Source organism: Bufo gargarizans, chromosome 3 (assembly GCF_014858855.1).
Source record: "Bufo gargarizans isolate SCDJY-AF-19 chromosome 3, ASM1485885v1, whole genome shotgun sequence".
NCBI lineage: Eukaryota > Metazoa > Chordata > Amphibia > Anura > Bufonidae > Bufo > Bufo gargarizans.
The window spans coordinates 336,631,018-336,650,829 of NC_058082.1; the positions used below are offsets into that span (position 1 = coordinate 336,631,018).

At 43.3% G+C, this 19,812-nt stretch overlaps 1 protein-coding gene across 1 annotated transcript in view; it reads left to right on the forward strand.

Annotated features, from left to right (window-relative positions):
* Window positions 1–485: 485 nt before the first annotated feature.
* C3H3orf85 (chromosome 3 C3orf85 homolog) overlaps window positions 486–19,812 on the forward strand; it is a 56,452-nt gene continuing 37,125 nt past the window's right edge. Inside the window, exons 1-2 of the mRNA XM_044288024.1 lie at window positions 486–716; window positions 1,441–1,574. Coding sequence (XP_044143959.1) covers window positions 668–716; window positions 1,441–1,574 — 183 coding nt within the window. The 5' untranslated portion in view covers window positions 486–667. The remainder of the gene's footprint in view (window positions 717–1,440; window positions 1,575–19,812) is intronic.

The following is a 19,812-nucleotide window of genomic DNA, read 5'->3' on the forward strand; positions in this document are numbered from 1 at the left end:
TAAATGCATTCCCAAAGTGGAAATTTGTAAGGATCAAAAACACATTGGAAGACACCTTATTCCAATAGGAATCTATGTCCAGTATCTGCACCTTTCAGTTCAGGCAACTTCCATTAAGTTCTGAAGATTCACACTTGCTGCTGGGTTAGGATGATTGCACCAAGTATTATTTTCTTACACTAGGATCAGTTTCCCAAAAAATAAAATAAAAACATTACTTATCATTAAGTATATTTTTAGACTATGGGAGGGAATCACATAAACACATGGAAAACATGGATTTAATGTAATTATATCAGTGTATCTCTGTGTGGAAAATTCATAATAAAAAAAAAAAAGCAAGTATATGGAAGTTTACTTATTTACGTAGTACTTGATACTGTCTTTTTCCAGCGTGGCATCCTAGTAATCTATGGAGTAAAGTACAAGCTAGGCTTGGCACTTTCATCGTACAAGAATCTAATCCCATGTTAATCAGTACATAAACAGTCTGCAGGCTCAAAGGTCACAGCAAGTGACAGAGAGGGAGAAAAACTTATTTATGTCTTACTAATTTCTACAGAAGAAAAAATATATATTTGTACCGTGTTTGAAGGAATCTCAATCTTTTTTCAGTCTTAATTTTTACAGAGACATTTTTTGAAACATTACCAACACTTGATTTGCAATGGGTCGTATATTAATTCTTCTTCTTCAAATCTCTCTGTTATTGCAAGGTAAGAAAAATTTTATGTTTTGGTTAATAGTTTGAATGAACAATGGTGGATGTATTACACCATATGAATGGTTAGGTGATTATACTGAAAAACGTATGTATAAAGTGATAATACGGTGCTTAAAATAATAATTTAGTAATGGTATGTAAAAATAGCAGGCACAAAAACTGTTATTTAATTAGAAAGCATAGGTTATTCACTTTTATCCACATTCATAATTTTGTTATATGAATAGGATATGCAATATTTATCACCCAAGTGTTAGATTGGTGGATCCTCATTAATACATAGGACAGTGGTGTTTTATGGAGTGGATCTCCTTACATATCTCCCACAGAGTTTTATGAAAAAGTTAGTTGCAAAGTCTAATGCTGCCCCGTACAACTCCCCCTCATTGTAGACATGCTGGTGATTAAGAATGGGGGACTCAGGATCTCGAAACTAGCGATTTTGAAGGTCCAAAAATATGGATTCCTCACAACATATAGCACCTTTCCTCTGGATAAGTAATGCATGTTGTTGTGGGAAAGCCCTGTAAGGTACAGCATGCTTTACATATAAAGGAGCATGTACAGACAAGAAAAAAATTGTCTGCCCACTGTGTGACCCCCTAACTGCACTTCATTGTGAACTTCTCTAGTGGCAAGTTTGCGATAATTCTTATTATGATATTATAATAAACAATTAAATACTAAACTGTGTATATGTGTTTTTTTAAATACAGGTATTTTAGGGGCATCATTTTTTTCAGATGAAGCTACAAACCAGTTTTTAAGGCTGAAAAGACAAGCATTCTCAAGACATTTTTGGGAACCTGCTCCATTAGAAAGTTCATGGGCATCCACAATTACAGACCAGGTATTGGGTGTGTGTGCTGGGAATTTTGCTTTGTTCAGTTAAACATTAACAATGTGATAGATTTTGATATTTGTAAGATTGTTATGTTAACCCACTTATAATAAAAAAGGAATGATTGGGCAAACTTTATGAAAACTGTGAAGGCAAGAAAACTTTTTGTCTCCCTAATGATATTGATCTAGGTGTGCAAGTCCACCCAAGCCATCCAACAGATGCAAAATAACTTTGAGGTTTACTTGTTCTCAGTCAGATGAGAGCTGGTTTGGAATATCTCATAGTGCACAAGGCTACCATTGTAAGGTATGCTGGCTATTATCTGTCTCATGGATAGATGGATGGCTTGTACATACCTGGCTTTTGACATATAACCTTTGTGTGGTTGTCTATAGTATGTCGTACATAATAGTAGTCTAAGACACATCCAGCTATCCTCTTAATGCTGTTGCCAAACCTTTATGATGGGGTTTCCCTCAATTTCTAACCTCATCTGAGCAGGGGGTGCCTGGGGTTCTCCCATTGACTTCCATTGTATTAAATTGTATTCGAGCACCCAAATTATTCGGCTGAGCGCTCGGATCTGCCGAGCATAGCGATGCTCGAGCCAAACCGCAGTTCGGCCGAGCATGCTCGCTCATCACTAACGGTCATTAGATATCAATTTTACTGCAGGCCAGTACAAATACATGTCAAATACATATGTTTAAAAGAACAAAAAATATTAAATTGGATTAAAAACATGGCTAACAAAATCCCACTTGAAAAAAAAAACAAATGATAGTTGAAATTTGACAACACATGGTTGTCACAGGTGTTCCTTTTATTCCGCTGTATTTACCTAAGACAGGGACCATTATTTGTTCTGGGTGGTGGCGGATATTTGTGGGCTGTCATGAGGAAATTCAATTAACCACTTCAACCCTGCTAGCTGAAACCCCCTTAATGAACAGGCCACTTTTTACACTTCTGCACTACACTACTTTCACTGTTTATTGCTCGGTCATGCAACTTACCACCCAAATGAATTTTACCTCCTTTTGTTCTCACTAATAGAGCTTTCATGTGGTGGTATTTCATTGCTGCTGACATTTTTACTTTTTTTGTTATTAATCGAAATTTAACAAAATTTTTGCAAAAAAATGACATTTTTCACTTTCAGTTGTAAAATTTTGCAAAAAAAATGACATCCATATATACATTTTTTTGCTAAATTTATTGTTCTACATGTCTTTGATAAAAAAAAATGTTTGGGTAAAAAAATATATGGTTTGGGTAAAAGTTATAACGTTTAAAAACTATGGTACAAAAATGTGAATTTCCGCTTTTTGAAGCAGCTCTGACTTTCTGAGCACCTGTCATGTTTCCTGAGGTTCTACAATGCCCAGACATTACAAACACCCTACAAATGACCCCATTTCGGAAAGTAGACACCCTAAGGTATTCACTGATGGGCATAGTGAGTTCATAGAACTTTTTATATTTTGTCACAAGTTAGCGGAAAATGCTGATTTTTTTTCTTTTTCTTTTTTTTCTTACAAAGTCTCATATTCCACTAACTTGTGACAAAAAATAAAAACTTACATGAACTCACTATGCCCATCACAAAATACCTTGGGGTGTCTTCTTTCCAAAATGGGGTCACTTATGGGGTAGTTATACTGCCCTGGCATTCTAGGGGCCCAGATGCGTGAGAAGAAGTTTGCAATCAAAATCTGTAAAAAATGACCGGTGAAATCCGAAAGGTGCATTTTGGAATGTGTGCCCCTTTGCCCACCTAGGCTGCAAAAAAGTGTCACACATCTGGTATCACCGTACTCAGGAGAAGTTGGGGAATGTGTTTTGGGGTGTCATCTTACATATACCCATGCTGGGTGAGAGAAATATATTGGCAAAAGACAACTTTTTCCATTTTTTTATACAAAGTTGGCATTTGACCGAGATATTTATCTCACCCACCATGGGTATATGTAAAATGACACCCCAAAACACATTCCCCAACTTCTCCTGAGTACGGTGATACCACACGTGTGACACTTTTTTGCAGCCTAGATGCGCAAAGGGGCCCAAATTCCTTTTAGGAGGGCATTTTTAGACATTTGGATCCCAGACTTCTTTTCACGCTTTAGGGCCCCTAAAAAGCCAGGGCAGTATAAATACCCCACATGTGACCCCATTTTGGAAAGAAGACACCCCAAGTTATTCATTGAGGGGCATTGCGAGTTCATAGCAATTAGCGGAAATTGATTTTTTTTTGTTTTTTCTCACAAAGTCTCCATTTCCGCTAACTTGGGCCAAAAAAATGTCTGAATGGAGCCTTACAGGGGGGGTAATCAATGACAGGGGGGTGATCACCCATATAGACTCCCTGATCACCCCCCTGTCATTGATCACCCCCTGTCATTGATCACCCCCCTGTAAGGCTCCATTCAGACGTCCGTATGATTTTTACAGATCCACGGATACATGGATCGGATCAGCAAAACACATACGGACGTCTGAATGGAGCCTTACAGGGGGGTGATCACCTCATATACACTCCCTGATCACCCCCTGTCATTGATCACCCCCCTGTCATTGATCACCCCCCTGTAAGGCTCCATTCAGACGTCCATATGATTTTTACGGATCCACGGATACATGGATCAGATCCGCAAAACACATACGGACGTCTGAATGGAGCCTTACAGGGGGGTGGTCAATGACAGGGGGGTGATCAGGGTGTCTATATGGGTGATCACCCTGTAAGGCTCCATTCAGACGTCCGTATGCGTTTTGCAGATCCGATCCATGTATCCGTGGATCCGTAAAAATCATACGGACGTCTGAATGGAGCCTTACAGGGGGGTGATCAATGACCTGGGTGATCAGGGAGTCTATATGGGGTGATCAGGGGTGATCAGTGGTTCATAAAAGGGTTAATAAGTGACAGGTGGGGTGATCAATGACGGGGGTGATCAGGGAGTCTATATGGGTGATCACCCCTCTGTCATTGATCACCCCCCTGTGAGGCTCCATTCAGACGTCCGTATGCGTTTTGTGGATCCGATCCATGTATCCGTGGATCCGTAAAAATCATACGGATGTCTGAATGGAGCCTTACAGGGGGGTGATCAATGACCTTGGTGATCAGGTAGTCTATATGGGGTGATCAGGGGTGATCAGTGGTTCATAAAGGGTTAATAAGTGACAGGTGGGGTGGGGTGTAGTGTAGTGTAGTGGTGTTTGGTGCTACTTTACTGAGCTGCCTGTGTCCTCTGGTGGTCGATCCAAACAAAAGGGACCACCAGAGGACCAGGTAGCAGGTATATTAGACGCTGTTATCAAAACAGCGTCTAATATACCTGTTAGGGGTTAAAAAAATCACATCTCCAGCCTGCCAGCGAACGATCGCCGCTGGCAGACTGGAGATCCACTCGCTTACCTTCCGTTCCTGTGAGCGCGCGCGCCTGTGTGCACGCGTTCACAGGAAATCTCGGCTATCGCGAGATGACGCACGGATGCGTCCAGGAGGAATGAATCAACCACCTTCCGGACGCATCCGTGCGTTAGGCGGTCGGGAGGTGGTTAAACGTGGTTGTCACAGGTGTTGAATTCCTCCGAGATCTAGGCCAGTGCGTTTAACCGTCACGATCCCCCCTGATGCGCTGAACGTCCTTTCGACCAGGACACTCAACGAGGGGCAAGCCAAGAGTTTCATGGCAAACTGTGCCAGCTCTGGCCACAGGTCAAGTCTGCACCCCCCGTAGTCCAGGGATTCCTCGCTTCTCAGAGCATCCACATCGGCCGTTAACCTGATGAAGTCGGACACCTGTAGGTCTAGGCGTTCCCTGAGGCTGGATCCGGAGGGTGGCTGTCGATAGGTTGGCTGCAAGAATGATCTCATATCCGAAGTGACCAACACAAACCGCCTATTCTTGCATGCGCTGTAGGATTGGCACTCGCAGTTTCTCTGTGTGTGGAAATTCCTCTGCCAGTGTCGGCAACAGCAGAATGCAGCATCTCTCGCAGCAAGGCCTGGAAATTCTGCATTCTGACAGCACTCTGTGATGCTGGTAAAATTTTTTGTTTGTACCGGGGGTCTAAGTACGTTGCCAGCCAGTGCTGGTCCTTTCCCTTCATGCTTTTTATGCGGGGGGTCCCTCTTCAAACACTGGAGCATGAAGGCCCCTATTTACACTAAATTGGAAGTGGTGGAGCGCCCTGGCTCCTGCTTATCGCCCAGGAGAATGTCGTCCTCGGTCTCCTCCCCCCATCCACAAACCAGCGATCCCAGAAAACTTTAAAGCCTGCTCTTCTTGCTCCTCCTCATCCCCCCAGGGCATGACTCCTCTTCAGACTCCTGCTGTCTTGTCTCACATGGAGTAGCCCCCCTAGGAATTCATTCAGCATTGCGACTTCCTTATCTTCCTGCTCCTCGACGGCTTGATTAATGACAGAATGCACACTTCAGAAAGAAGGCGTAAAGTACGATGTCACTGATGGCACCCTGGCTGCGACTGACCAGTTTAGTGATCTTATCAAATGGCCGCAGAAGTCTGCATGAATCACGCATGAGCAGCAACTGGTGCGGTGAAAAAAAACAAGCTCCCAGAACCTGTCCTGCCGCAGGGTTCGTACAGGTAGTCGTTAACGCACGTTTCTGCTGGAGAAGTCTATCAAGCATGTACAAGGTGGAGGTCTAGTGCATCGGGCAGTCACAAATCAGACGTCTGACAGGCAAGTGGTGTTGCTGCTGAACGTCAGCAAGCCGAGTCATGGCTTTGTAAGATCTTCTAAAATGGCCAGAGATTTCCTGGCCTGCTGCAAGACGGCCTTGATCCCCGGGGTATTTGGTACCGAATTGCTGCATGAATTCAAGTTCAGGACGTGTGCCATGCCCTGTTTCAGTGCGCTCAGCAGATTGGCACCCTTGTCGCACACTACTTTACCAACTGTCAAATTGAGCGGGGTTAGTCACTGATCGGCCTGTGACCGCAGAGCTGAAAGCAGTAGAGGACCGGTGTGGTTTCCAGGCACAAAAGCCGCAGCACAGCATGGCAATGTCTCACCTGGCACGTCAAATAGATTCTGGGAGCTTGGGGGGTGCAGCGGTAGAGGTGGTAGCAGTCAAAAAGGAGGAGTCAGCCGAGGATAAAACGGAGGATGGAGTAGGAGGAGGAGAAGAAGAGGCAGGCCTGCATGCAATCCATGGCGGTAACACCAAATCCACACGGGTGCCACGGGTTACATGCTTGACGGCTGTCAGAAAGATCCCCCAGTGGGCAGTAAAAGTTATGTACCTTCCCTGCCTGTGTTTGCTAGACTACGTGTACCGAAACTGTACCAGAGATTCACTTATCACTGAACGTGGTGTGACAGGGTGTCACAATGTTTTGCAGAGAAAGTGCTGGATGGTGTGTACATTGCACCAAGTTTCCGGCACTTCATGTGTTAAAAGGCTCCAGGAAGGTTTGGTTTTCTTTGTATCCAGAAGCTTCCTGGGAAAAAGAAAGCCAGTTTAGGGTGCTGGAGCCGGTCAGGGAAGAGTTGGGTGGGTTCCCTGACCACCCGGAGCCAGTCCGGGTTTTACCTGCCTGGGGGACTGCTCACACAGATGTACTAATTAAGTCAGCAGCCCTGACCCAGGAGCTCTCTCTCTGGGAATCTGGGCAGTCTGTTTGAGAAGCTGCAAGCCTAGGAGCTCTGAGAGCGGTTGGCTTCTCCACCTAACTACTGAACTGTTAGTTGCTCTGTTTTCCCCTTGAAAATGCTCTTTTGTGTTTTGTGTTATGAGTTTAGCTAGGGCTGCCGAGTAAGATAGGCAGGAGCCAGACGGTTATTGTTATTTTGGTTTCTGTTTGTTGTTTTGAGCAACTTGCTAAATAAATTGGCAACAGTGTGACGCACAAGCTACAAAGGTGTCGATTGTTCCTGTTTCTGCCCAAAACAACCCTGCAGGAAGGTGTAACAGTTCACAGTGGCCATATAGTCCTGGGATGCCCTTCTGGGAGAAATATTTCCTTCCAGGACCATCCATTGCGGTGTGCCAATGGCTGCAAATTTTCTAAAGGCCTCAGAGTCCACCAATTTACAAGGCAGTAGTTGGCTGGCCAGCAGTTCTGACAAGCCAGCGGTCAGCCATTGGGCAAGAGAATTATCCGGCGCCATCATTTTTTTATGCTCGAACATTTGGGCCATGGAAGGCTGCCTTGTGCCAAATGAACGCGATGATGGTACGGTGGAAGGTGGAGGACAAATGGGAAGACAGAGGAGAAGGACAAAAGGCAGGGCTTGGAGCACCAGGAGTGTGGCTTTGTGGGTTCTGACAGCGTTGCTCCCACTGGGCTTGGTGATGGGAAGCCAGGCACCTTCTTAAGGTGGTCGTCCCTAGGTGAGTGCTGGGCTTTCCGTGACTTATGCATTGACAATACAGGCTGCAGATTGCAACACTTTTATCAGCAGCTGACAAGTTAAAAAAATGTCCACACTGCGGAGTCACGTGCCGGCATCCTGGGAGCACAAGATGTGACAGTGCATGGTGGATGGCTCACTCAAGATACATTTGCAATCTCCTTTTTGCCTCCTGTGCACTGCAAGTTCTGCCTGCTTCTCCTCCTTCTCCTCCCTATCCCCTCCTCTTCCTCTCTTGTGGGCACCCACGTGACATCCATTGACACGTCATCATTGTCACCTTCACCACCACTGACATTAGAGATCTCGGCGAAGGCAGCAACAGTGGGGACCACCCTCCATAAGCTGATCTGGGTACTGTCGTCAGACCGCTGGGAGGTGGCCGTTGCTACCTCCTCTTCCTCGTCCGATGCCAAGAATGGTTGTGCATCAGTAAGGTCTGGTAATTGATGGGAAAATAATTCTTCTGACTTCGAGTGGAGGGGCTATAGTGGTGGTGCACCCTCCTCACTCTTGGGGTGCACACAGCAGAGAGTGAGGAGGGTGCAGATACAAAGGATGAGGAGGGTGCAGAAGCGGAAGGCTGAGTAAGCCACTCAACCAACTCTGGTGCATCCTTTGACGTAATCGCACGCACCTTCTCCAACTTCCCACTTAGGCTCCAGCCTGGTGCACCTGCCTGACCCCTACCACCTCTGCGGAATGGCCGGCCTCTTCCTCTGCCTTTCATTTTCAAAATGACCCTGTGACAAAGTCCTTATAGAAGAGCAGTTGCAATTAGTTGTTCCAATGGCGTTTGTCCCTCTGTATAGCTGCGGTATCTCAGCAGAACCACACACAAATGCTGCACAATACAAATGCACTATATAGAAATTATATAATAGATTTTTCTGGGGGCAACTGGTATAGCACACCAGTTAAAATTTACGGTAGTTGTTCCAATATGACGTTTGTCCCTCTGTATAGCTGTGGTATCTCAGCAGAACCGCACACAAATGCAGCACAATACAAATGCACTATATAGAAATTATATAATAGATTTTTCTGGGGGCAACTGGTATAGCACACCAGTTAAAATTACGGTAGTTGTTCCAATAGCGTTTGTCCCTCTGTATAGCTGCAGTATCGCAGCAGAACCACACACAACTGCTGCACAATTCAGATGCACTATAATATACTTACTACGTTAGAAATTAGATTATAAGTATATTACACCCCTCAGTATGTCACACCTATTGATAGCACACCTGCATCAGTCCATAAAAGGACTTTTTTGGCCCTATTAGCTAGCTTTTGGTGTCTCTAACAGTCTGTCCCTGCTCCACACAGCAACCTTTCACTACACTGGCAAAAGACTGAATGTAAAATGGCGGCCAGATTGGGTTTATTTATAGGGTGAGGGGTTTGTCCATGTGCTGAAACGTCTCAATTGGCTGTCCTGTCGCACCTGATGGATGTGTCATTGGTCAAAAATCTGGACAATGCAAAGAATATGGCGCCGGCGGACATTGCCATATGTTCGCCTGTTCGGCGAACAGCAAATGAACAGAGTTCGCCGTGAACCGCAAGGCCATCTCTATTTATAAGTTCCTTAATTACTACATCTAACAGAGCCAAGATCGAAGTAACATTGACACAGGTGATGTTGGTAAATGGCCTAAATCTACCATGAGCCACACACTGCCAAGTAATGGATTCGGTCCAGTATTACTTGGAGGATTTTTCATCTGTATTGGTTTTTATATGTTACCCCTTCTGCAGGTTAAGGTATCCTCGGCCTGACCTTTCAAATGGCTCCACCAGATCTAGGGTGCTTTGAGGAACCCCCAATTCAAGGATAGGGTTTATGAGAGCTGATCTCCTCTCTCTGTGAAGTTGCTCTGCTTTCATGGTTTTGTTTAGACAGACTTTGTTTTCTAGTTTTAGGAATAAGATATTGACAATTGTATAGCCAATCAAACGAATACTGGGGAAAGGGGAGGGGGGGGGGGTGTTCTACTATGCTATCTAAAAATCATGTTGATATTTTTACCACCACAGAAATTATTCTGATGGCCCACTCTATGTGTATATAGGACCTTGGGGGACATGTTTTATTAGGGTCCATTATTGTCAGAGCTTAGGCCCACAGGAGGATTTTATGGTACTCTGGTAGGCCAGTATCAAGACATACGTGACGCAAAGGGAGGGAAAAGGAAGGCCCTGTCCAAGGGAGAGGGAAATATGGTGACCCCTAACTCACCTTGAGGCTGGCACCTGACTGCCCTGACGTCCCTAGACGGGTTTCTCACCTGTACGCCGATCACGTGCCTAAACCATGGCTTTCCCTAAGATAAGCCCTACGTAGTGAATAGGGCGATGGGAACATTAGTCCGCACCACTAACACTAAAGGGAAACACTATGGAGAGGACAGACAATACTAACAAAACAAATAGTCCCAGGTGGGCGACAACAAACAACCAACAGGGATCCGGAGGGTAATGCTCTGGTACGACAACTAGGGATAAAAGCAACTCAGCTCCAGTGGGTCAGTATAGAAGTCCAGGCAGGAAGCTCTATATCTGGCAACCAGAGAAGTGGGAGAGGGGAATATATAGTCAGGTCCATAAATATTGGGACATCAACACAATTGTAACATTTTTGGCTCAATGGATTTGAAATGAAACAAACAAGATGTGCTTTAACTGCAGACTGTCAGTTTTAATTTTAGGGTATTTACATCCAAATCAGGTGAACGGTGTAGGAATTACAACGGTTTGCATATGTGCCTCCCACTTGTTAAGGGACCAAAGGTAATGGGACCATTGGCTTCTCAGCTGTTCCATTGCCAGGTGTGTGTTATTTCCTCATTATCCCAATTACTTCAAATTGTTTTTTATTGTTTCTTAGCGATATTGAATATATACTGAAATTCAATAAAAGAGTCGCATTGACAATGTCTTAGATACAACAGCATGCTTAAGTGACAATCATTACATCTGATACAATGATATTAATAACATCAGTAGATCGTTTCATCAGGCATAACATAACACAACTGTGGGGGATGAACATCCTCCAGAGGGGATGGGATGGGGGAGGGGGAAAGATGGGGGTGAGGAAAGTCCAAGGGGAAGAGGGTAAAGGTACAGTAGAGGCACGATAGAACTTCGTGTCCCAGTTATATTTCTAGGCATGGTATATCTCCTTATCACAATTATGTCACTAATTGAACTATTTCTATAGACCTTGTCATAACCTTCAGGGGGTACCATCTTAGTCAGTAAATCCCCTAAACTCCTTCCACGGCCTCCATATATCTGCAAAACGTTGGGGTGTCCTGGAATCCCAGTGAGCTAACTGTTCCATTCTATAAATTTGGTCACACTTCAGATACCAATGTTGCATAGGTGGGGGTTCGGGTTTCTTCCAATATACCGCCACAAGAATACGTGCAGCAGCTAGTAATATTTTACACAAGATGTTATTCTCCTTCAATCTTTTACCAGCTACTTCTCCTAGTAAACTAAAAAGACATAACTTGGGCGACGCCCGGACTGGTACTCTACTTATACGGGATAAATCCCCACAGATCATTTGCCAATAAGTTTGTATTTTAGTACATGACCACCAAATATGACTCTGAGTTCCCACATCATGATCACATCTCCAGCAAATGGGGCTAACCTCTGGGAACATAGCATGTAAACGTTGTGGTGTATAATACCAATGCGTAAGAACTTTGTAGCTGTTTTCCTGCAGCTTTACACATCGAGATACTTTTCCTGGAGCTAATAAAACCCTCGGCAATTCCCCTCTATCAAACTTTATAGCTAGTTCCTCCTCCCATTTTTCAATGAATCTACATCTAGCCGTAATAGTGAAGGAATTAATTGAAGTGTATAACTGTGAGATCTTCTTTTTAGGTTCCAGTTTTTGCAAGGCCATTCTTTCAAATTTCGTATGTTGCGTGCCCCATATTGGAGCTCTAGTCAATTTTTTGAACACTTGATAACAGTGTGCTATTTGGAACATAGTACAATGTTTCAGGGCAGGATGTGACTCCAACTCTGACAATGATGGTAAATCAGTATCTGGGCACAAGGATAATATCGGTGTCGTATTATTCTTAACTTCCTCCTTGACCGTGTTCCAGAAACATAGACTGGACTGACACATAACATCCCTCACTTGCATAAGTAAAGCATAGTTAGGCATCAGTTTTGGTAACATGTTCAAGCTACACCACCGTATTATTGTGTTCTTAGTGATCGAACTATGTGTTTTCAATATTTTATTAACCTTTATCAGATCAAGGAAGAGTAAGGAGCGTAACGGAATGTTCGACATCTCTTCCTCCACCCTAATGTCCAGACGCCCTGGAGTAGGGCGTAGCCAATCCAGGCCCCTGGTACAAAGAATAGCTTTATGATAAGTGTATACATCTGGTATTCCCATACCACCGTTCGTAGGGTGCCGGATCACATAAGCTGAGGGTATCCTCGCTTTCTTTCCTCCCCACAAAAACTGGAGAAAAATCTTCTGGACTTTTTGAAAGAAAGCTAAGGGGATAGAGATCGGCAAGGCTTGTAGATAGTATAGTACTTTTGGGAGAAGTATCGTTTTTATCAGGGATTTTCGGCCGAACCAAGAGACAAACGGGATATCCCAACTACCAATTAGTTCTTCTAGTTGTTTAGGAATAGGTAGAAAATTCTCACCATATAGTCGGTCAAATTCAGGGGTAAGTTCTACTCCTAGGAACGTTATCTTCTTTGACGTCCATTGAAAGGACGTAGTAGTTTGCAAAATAGACTGTTCCGTTGCTGGTAAGGATACATTTAAAACTGTCGACTTCGAAAAGTTAACAGAGAAGTTAGAAATTTCATGAAATTGACCTAGGACGTGCATAATCACTGGGAACGCATCCTTCTCATTATCCCAATTACAATGAGAAGATAAATGGTCCAAAGTTCATTTCAAGTGTGCTATTTGCATTTGGAATCTGTTGCTATCAACTCTCAAGATGAGATTCAAAGAGCTGTCACTATCAGTGAAGCAAGCCATCATTAGGCTGAAAAAACAAAACTAACCCATCAGAGAGATAGCAAAAACGTTAGGCGTGGCCAAAACAACTGTTTGGAACATTCTTAAAAAGAAGGAACGCACCAGAGTGAATACAGAGGGTTCACCACAAGATGTAAACCATTGGTAAGCTCCAAAAACAGGAAGGCCAGATTAGAGTTTGCCAAAAGACATCTAAAAAAGCCTTCACAGTTCTGGAACAACATCCTATGAACAGATGAGACCAAGATCAACTTGTACCAGAGTGATGGGAAGAAAAGAGTATGAAGAAGGAAAGGAACTGCTCAGTGAATCATGGTGGTGGTAGTGTCATAGCGTGGGCATGTATGGCTGCCAATGGAACTGGTTCTCTTGTATTTATTGATGATGTGACTGCTGACAAAAGCAGCAGGATGAATTCTGAAGTGTTTTGGGCAATATTATCTGCTCATATTCAGCCAAATGCTTCAGAACTCATTGGACGGCGCTTCACAGTGCAGATGGACAATGACCCAAAGCATACTGCAAAAGCAACCAAAGAGGTTTTTAAGGGAAAAAAGTGGAATGTTATGCAATGGCCAAGTCAATCACCTGACCTGAATCCGATTGAGCATGCATTTCACTTGCTGAAGACAAAACTGAAGGGAAAATGCCCCAAGAACAAGCAGGAACTGAAGACAGTTGCAGTAGAGCTCTGGCAGAGCATCACCAGGGATGAAACCCAGCATCTGGTGATGTCTATACATTCCAGACTTCAGGCTGTAATTGACTGCAAAGGATTTGCAACCAAGTATTAATAAGTGAAAGTTTGATTTATGATTATTATTATGTTCCATCACCTTTGGTCCCTTAACAAGTGGTAGGCACATATGCAAACTGTTGTAATTCCTACACCGTTCACCTGATTTGGGTGTAAATACCCTCAAATTAAAGCTGACAGTCTGCAGTTAAAGTACATCTTGTTCGTTTCATTTCAAATCCATTGTGGTGGTGTACAGAGCCAAAATTTTGTGTCGATGTCCCAATATTTATAGACCTGGCTGTAGGGAGGTTGGGAGTGCCAGACAAGAAACAGCTGAGGAGAAGAATCTACGGATCCCTGAGACAAAAAGGATTGCAAGGCAAACACAGAAAGCTACCATTAAGTAACAGCACTATCTTAAGACATTCAGATGCCTTCATTTTTTTTCTTATTTTGTTATGTTGCAACCTTGTGGTAAAATAAATGTCCACCATCAATCTGCTCTCAATAACCCATAATGAGAAAGTGAAAACTGAATTTTAGAAATTTATGCCAATTTATTAAGAAGGAAAACTTAGCTCTGGGAGTTTCCCATTTCTCTGGATCATCTTTGAGATGTTTCTTCACCTTCATTGGAATCCACCTTTGGTAAATTCAGTTTATTGGACATGATTTGGAAAGATACACCCCTGTCTATATAAGGTTTCATGACTGACAATGCATATAAAAGCAAAAACCAAGCCATAAGGAGGTAAGAACTGCCTTTAGAGCTCTGAGACAGGATTGAGTGAATGCACAGATCTGGAGAAGAGTACAAAAAAATGTCTGCTGCAGCAAAAGTTCCCAGGAATGACCTCCATAATTCTTAAATTGAAGAAGAAGTTTGGAACAACTAGGATTCTTCCTAGAACTGGCCACCCCACCAAACTAAGTAATCAGGGGAGAAGGACCTTTGTAAGAGAGGTGCCTAAGAAACCAATGGTCACTATGGCTGAGCTCCAAAGATCATTGTTGCAGATAGGAGAAAATTACAGAAGGTCAACTATCACTGCAGCACTCCACCAATCTGGGTTTTATGGGAGTGGACAGAAAAAAAACTCTCCTGAATTAAAGACATATGAAAGATCACCTGGAGTTTGCAGACTCTCAGACTGTGAGAAACAAGATTTTCTGGTCTGATGAAAACAAGGTTTAACTTTTTGGCCTCAATTCTTAGCATCATGTCTACAGGAAACCAGGCACTATTCATCACTTGCCCAATACCGTACCATCCATACAGTGAAGCAGGGTGGTGGTAGCATCACATTGTGAGGGTGTTTTTCAGTGGCTGGAATAGGGAGACTGGTCAGAGTTGAGGAAATGCTGAATGGAGCAAAGTACAGAGATATGCATAATAAAAACCTGATCTAGAGTGCTCTGGGCTTTAGACTGAGCCAAAGGTTCACCTTCCAACAAGACAATAACCCTAATCACACAGCCAAGACAACACAGGAGTGGCTCATGAACAACTCTGTAAATGTCCTTGAGTGGCCCAGCCAGAGCCCTAACTTGAATCGAACATCTCTGGAAAGACCTGAAAATGGTTGTCCACTGATGGTTGCCATCCAGACTGGTGGCTGTAATCGCCTGCCAAAGGTGCTTTGACTAAGTACTGAGTAAAGGATCTGACTCTGTATACTTACTGTATGTCAATGCACGATTTTAGTTCCCTTTTCAATAAGTTAGCAAAAATGTCAAACATTTTGCTGCCACTTTGATATTATGAGTTATTGAGTACAGAATAATAGGGGAAAAACTTGATTTTTATTTAAAATTTTAAGGCTGAAATATAAAAGTTAAAAAAACTGAAAGGGTCTGAAGATTCTACACATGCATTGTATTTACATAAAGGTTATTGTTATTATTATTAGGGTTCTCCCATCTTGTAAGGTGGTAGTATTTTACTAGGATATGCCATCACTTCATAATGAAAATAAAGAAGGAGAAAAGCATTCCCCCTACACAGTGGCTCCCCAGCCACCTTCTGTGCAGTAAACTGCTGTGCAACCCCTTTCATTTAATTTTGGCAGTTCCCTGCATTGCATGGCTGGGGTGCTTCTGTGTTGGGAAACTTTTATTAGGACAATACAACAAGACAAAATAAGTGTTGTGTTGCAAACCTTTTTTGAAGCCATCTACTGTATTTCCTGTGACAAGCTTCTGCGGCAGGCTATTCCAGAGATTCACAAATCTTACTGTAAAGAATGCTTGTCGCCTCTAATGACTGAATCTTTTTTTCTCCAGTCGTAGGGAGTGGCAGCTGACTGACATTGCATGCTGTTATTTAGTCTATGAACTAATACACCCAGATCCTTCTCAACAAGTGACTCTCCCAGTTTTACTCCCCCTAGAACATATGCTGCATGCAGATTATTAGCCCCATCTTCATAACTTTAAATTTATCTAAATTGGACCTTATTTGCCAAGTGGAGGCCCAAACAGTAAGTTTGTCCAAGTCAGCTTGTAACTTATTAACATCTTCCATAGACTGTACCGTATTACAAAGTTTGGTGTCATCCGCAAATATCAAAATAGCACTATTAATCCCATCTTCTATGTCATTAATGAATACGTTTTTTGTTTTTTTAAACACTTTATTAATCATTCAAAAATACATGTTATATAAAAATATCATTATTAACATTTATCATCATATTTTTCTTTAAATAGGAGATCTACCTCTGGATTCATTACACAATTGAAATCCCCATTGACTATCACCAAACAATCAGGCCACTGATCCACAAAGGCCATCAACCAATTCAATACCTGCCTAGAAAACGGAGGGGGGATATATATATACGCCAAGATACATAGCTTTCCATCAAGCCTACCATAAAGAAAAACATATCTCCCCTGTTTATCCATAGAGGATGCTAGGCATGAAAGTTAATCTGTTTGTGAATCAATACTGTGACTCCTCTGGAGTAAGTAGTATATGTGGAGTTATATACCTGTGTAGCCCACCTGCCCCCAAGTCGGGGTATCTTCTCCTGTGAGAAATGAGTTTCAACCAAACAGACAATAGCTGGCAGATGTCTCCTTATCAGATCTAATACCGCCTGCCTTTTTACCTTTTTCTCCCCTAAACCCCGAACATTCCATGTAAGTATTCTTGTAATCACTAATTAATCCTAAAATCTCATCCTCCTCAAGCTTCACTCCGTTCCCCACTTCAATGTTGGACGCATCGCAGGGTACCCTTCCCTCCATCCCCCTTCCCCCCATCCAATCCCTTCCCCCACCCCTCCCACCACCTCCCCCACCCAAAAAACAGATATCCCCCTTGATCTGTAACTGAAAAAAAAAACAGACCTCTTAACTAGGACTATCCCTCACCCACTCCCCCAACCGGACCTCCATCCCAAAAATCCCCAAAAATGAAAATATCAAGGAAGATAACATATTTCAGTCATCATTCCTATCTAACCAGTCAGTGGCCATATCTGGAGTGTCAAAAAAATGTACTATTTCCTTAAATACGATCCTTAATTTGGCTGGGTACAAAAAAGGAGTACTTAAAGGGGTTGTCCGAGTTATGAAAAAAAATAATATAGCACTGAAAATCTGATATATAACTGAGCTAAGCAAGTTTTATGCAAAAAAAATATATATTTTTCCTAATTTCCCTGGTTCTTTTCTGGCTCTTTGTTTACATGCAATAAAAACAATCTCTGCCCCTCCCCCTGCTCTGCTAAGGGAGTGGATATAAGAGCTGCCCTGGGTGACATGTCTGCCTGCTGGGAGACTCTGCAGCATGTTGTATGTGTAGGACTACAAGTCCCAGCTGTATAGTGACACTGCTAAGGGAGTGGATACAAGAGCTACCCTGAGTGCTGGGAGACTCTGCAGCATGTTGTATGTGTAGGACTACATGTCCCACCTATATAATGACACTATGTAATGCTCTCTCTAGAAGATCAGCTCTAGTGCCCAGAATTGTCCCTGCTGCAGAGCTGTGCAGCTGAAGGGGTTAAGTATCCTAGCAAAGAGTAGACGGCAGTGAAGGGGGGGCGTGGCCAGCACAGTGACATTTCGTTTACAGGCTTGTAAACGAACATTATCAGCACAGGGAGAGAAGCTAACATCACAGGTCATGTGACCCTCTGTGAAATCTGAGAAACCAGCCACTGGAGATAAAGGGAGTGAATTGGAAAGCTGTTACATTTGCTTAGTTAGGAACATAGAAAGAATAAAAAAATAACTTGGATAACCCCTTTAATGTCCTTGCTCTGAAGATTTTTTTTGACATTTAGGAAGGTACGTCTCTTATCATGAACTTCTTTTGAAAAATCGTGAAAAAAAAGAAAGTTTACACCTGTTGTAGGAAATCGGAGATACATCTCGTGCACGCCTTAGGATCATGTCTCTATCACAAGCTGCAAGCATCTTAATTCTTGGGGGATTCCCCGGGATCGATTTATCACCTGGAATTCGGTGGGCCCTTTCAATTAGAAACAAAGCTGATAAATATTCTTTCCCAAAATTATCAAAAATTATGGATTGTATCGTTCCTGCCAAAAAAAAATTCCATCAGGGATTTCTGTTAGGCCCATGATTCGTACATTACATCTTCTTGACCTATCCTCAAGGTCCACAGTTTTTTTTCTCAGGTAGTTGTAGTCCTTTTTTTACTGTAGTGTTCTCAGCCTTTAACATTATTACTTCTTGTTCCAGTTTATTGACTGTGATTTCCAGTTCCTTAATTCTATCGCAAATCTTTGTCAGATCATCTTTTATAATAAGTATATCTGACTGTACTGACCCCAATTGAACAGCAATATTTTCTATCGCTTTCCCATAGTTTTTAACAATCAGTAAAATCTCCTCTTATGGAGAGTTTTTCACCTGCTTCTCCCCATCTCCATTATCCGGATCCCCCTCGTGTGGATCCTCCAATCTAAACTCGACGATATTTTTTTTAGCATTAATATCTTGCCTCCCCTTTGATCAATTTTAGCAGACTCTATTTGATTCTGCCCTGACTTGAACAGCGTCGAGTCCGTCGATCGTCTATTCTGTTTAGGAGCCATTTTCCCCCTTTTTATTTTCTCTTCCTTCTTTCCTTCTTGTTCTTTATTGGAGTAGCTTCTTACCCCCTTTTTTTTTTTTTTTTTTGGAGTTAGTGTCTCACCAAGCCCAGATCTTCAATTTCTATCTCCACTCTTCATAGTACCTCAGACCAGCGGAGAAAAGAATTCCAAACATAGTGTCCAAACAGGGGGGGGGGGGGGGGGGGGGTCCGGAAGATCCATACAGAGTGATCCATCCAACCAGAAAGGGACAGCCGGGCAGCATGTCAGCAGGGAGCAGGGAGACTGGACAGGAGATAAGAGCAGGAGGCAGGGGATAGCTACAAACATATGCAGCCACAGACACATGAAACGAGCCACAGCAGATAGATCCGGGGGGGGGGGGGCGCCCAGAGCACAGCACTCTCACCCCCCTCCAAGACGAGCAAGCAAACTTCAATCAGCATCCGCAATACAGCTCAGCATCCGGGAGGCATACAGAGGTCAGTAGGGGTCAGTGGAAGTTTAAATCCGGGGGGAGCGCCTAGAACACAGCGCTCTCATCCCCCAAGACGAGCAAGCAAACGTTGATCAGTGTCCGCAATGCAGCTCAGCGTCTGGGAGGCATACAGAGGTCGGTAGGGGTCAGTGGAAGTTTCAGGACCGCGAACCAAAGAGACGCTCAGGGCATGTTCCGGCCGGCATTAGGGGGGGGGGGGGTGGAGAGCGCAATGCTGCACCGTTTTGTCATTACGTCCTCTCACGTCCTCTTTAATAAGTTAAATAATTGCAAACCCAGCACAGAACCTTGGGGTGCACCACTTATAACCGGGGACCATTCAGCGTAAGAATCATTGACCACAACTCTTTGGATACGATCATGAGGCCAATTTTCAATCCAATTACAAAGTATATTTTCTAAACCAATAGACCTCAATTTACCCATTAGTCATCCATGTAGGACAGTATCAAACGCCTTTGCAAAGTCCAAAAACAATATTGACAGCCTTCCCT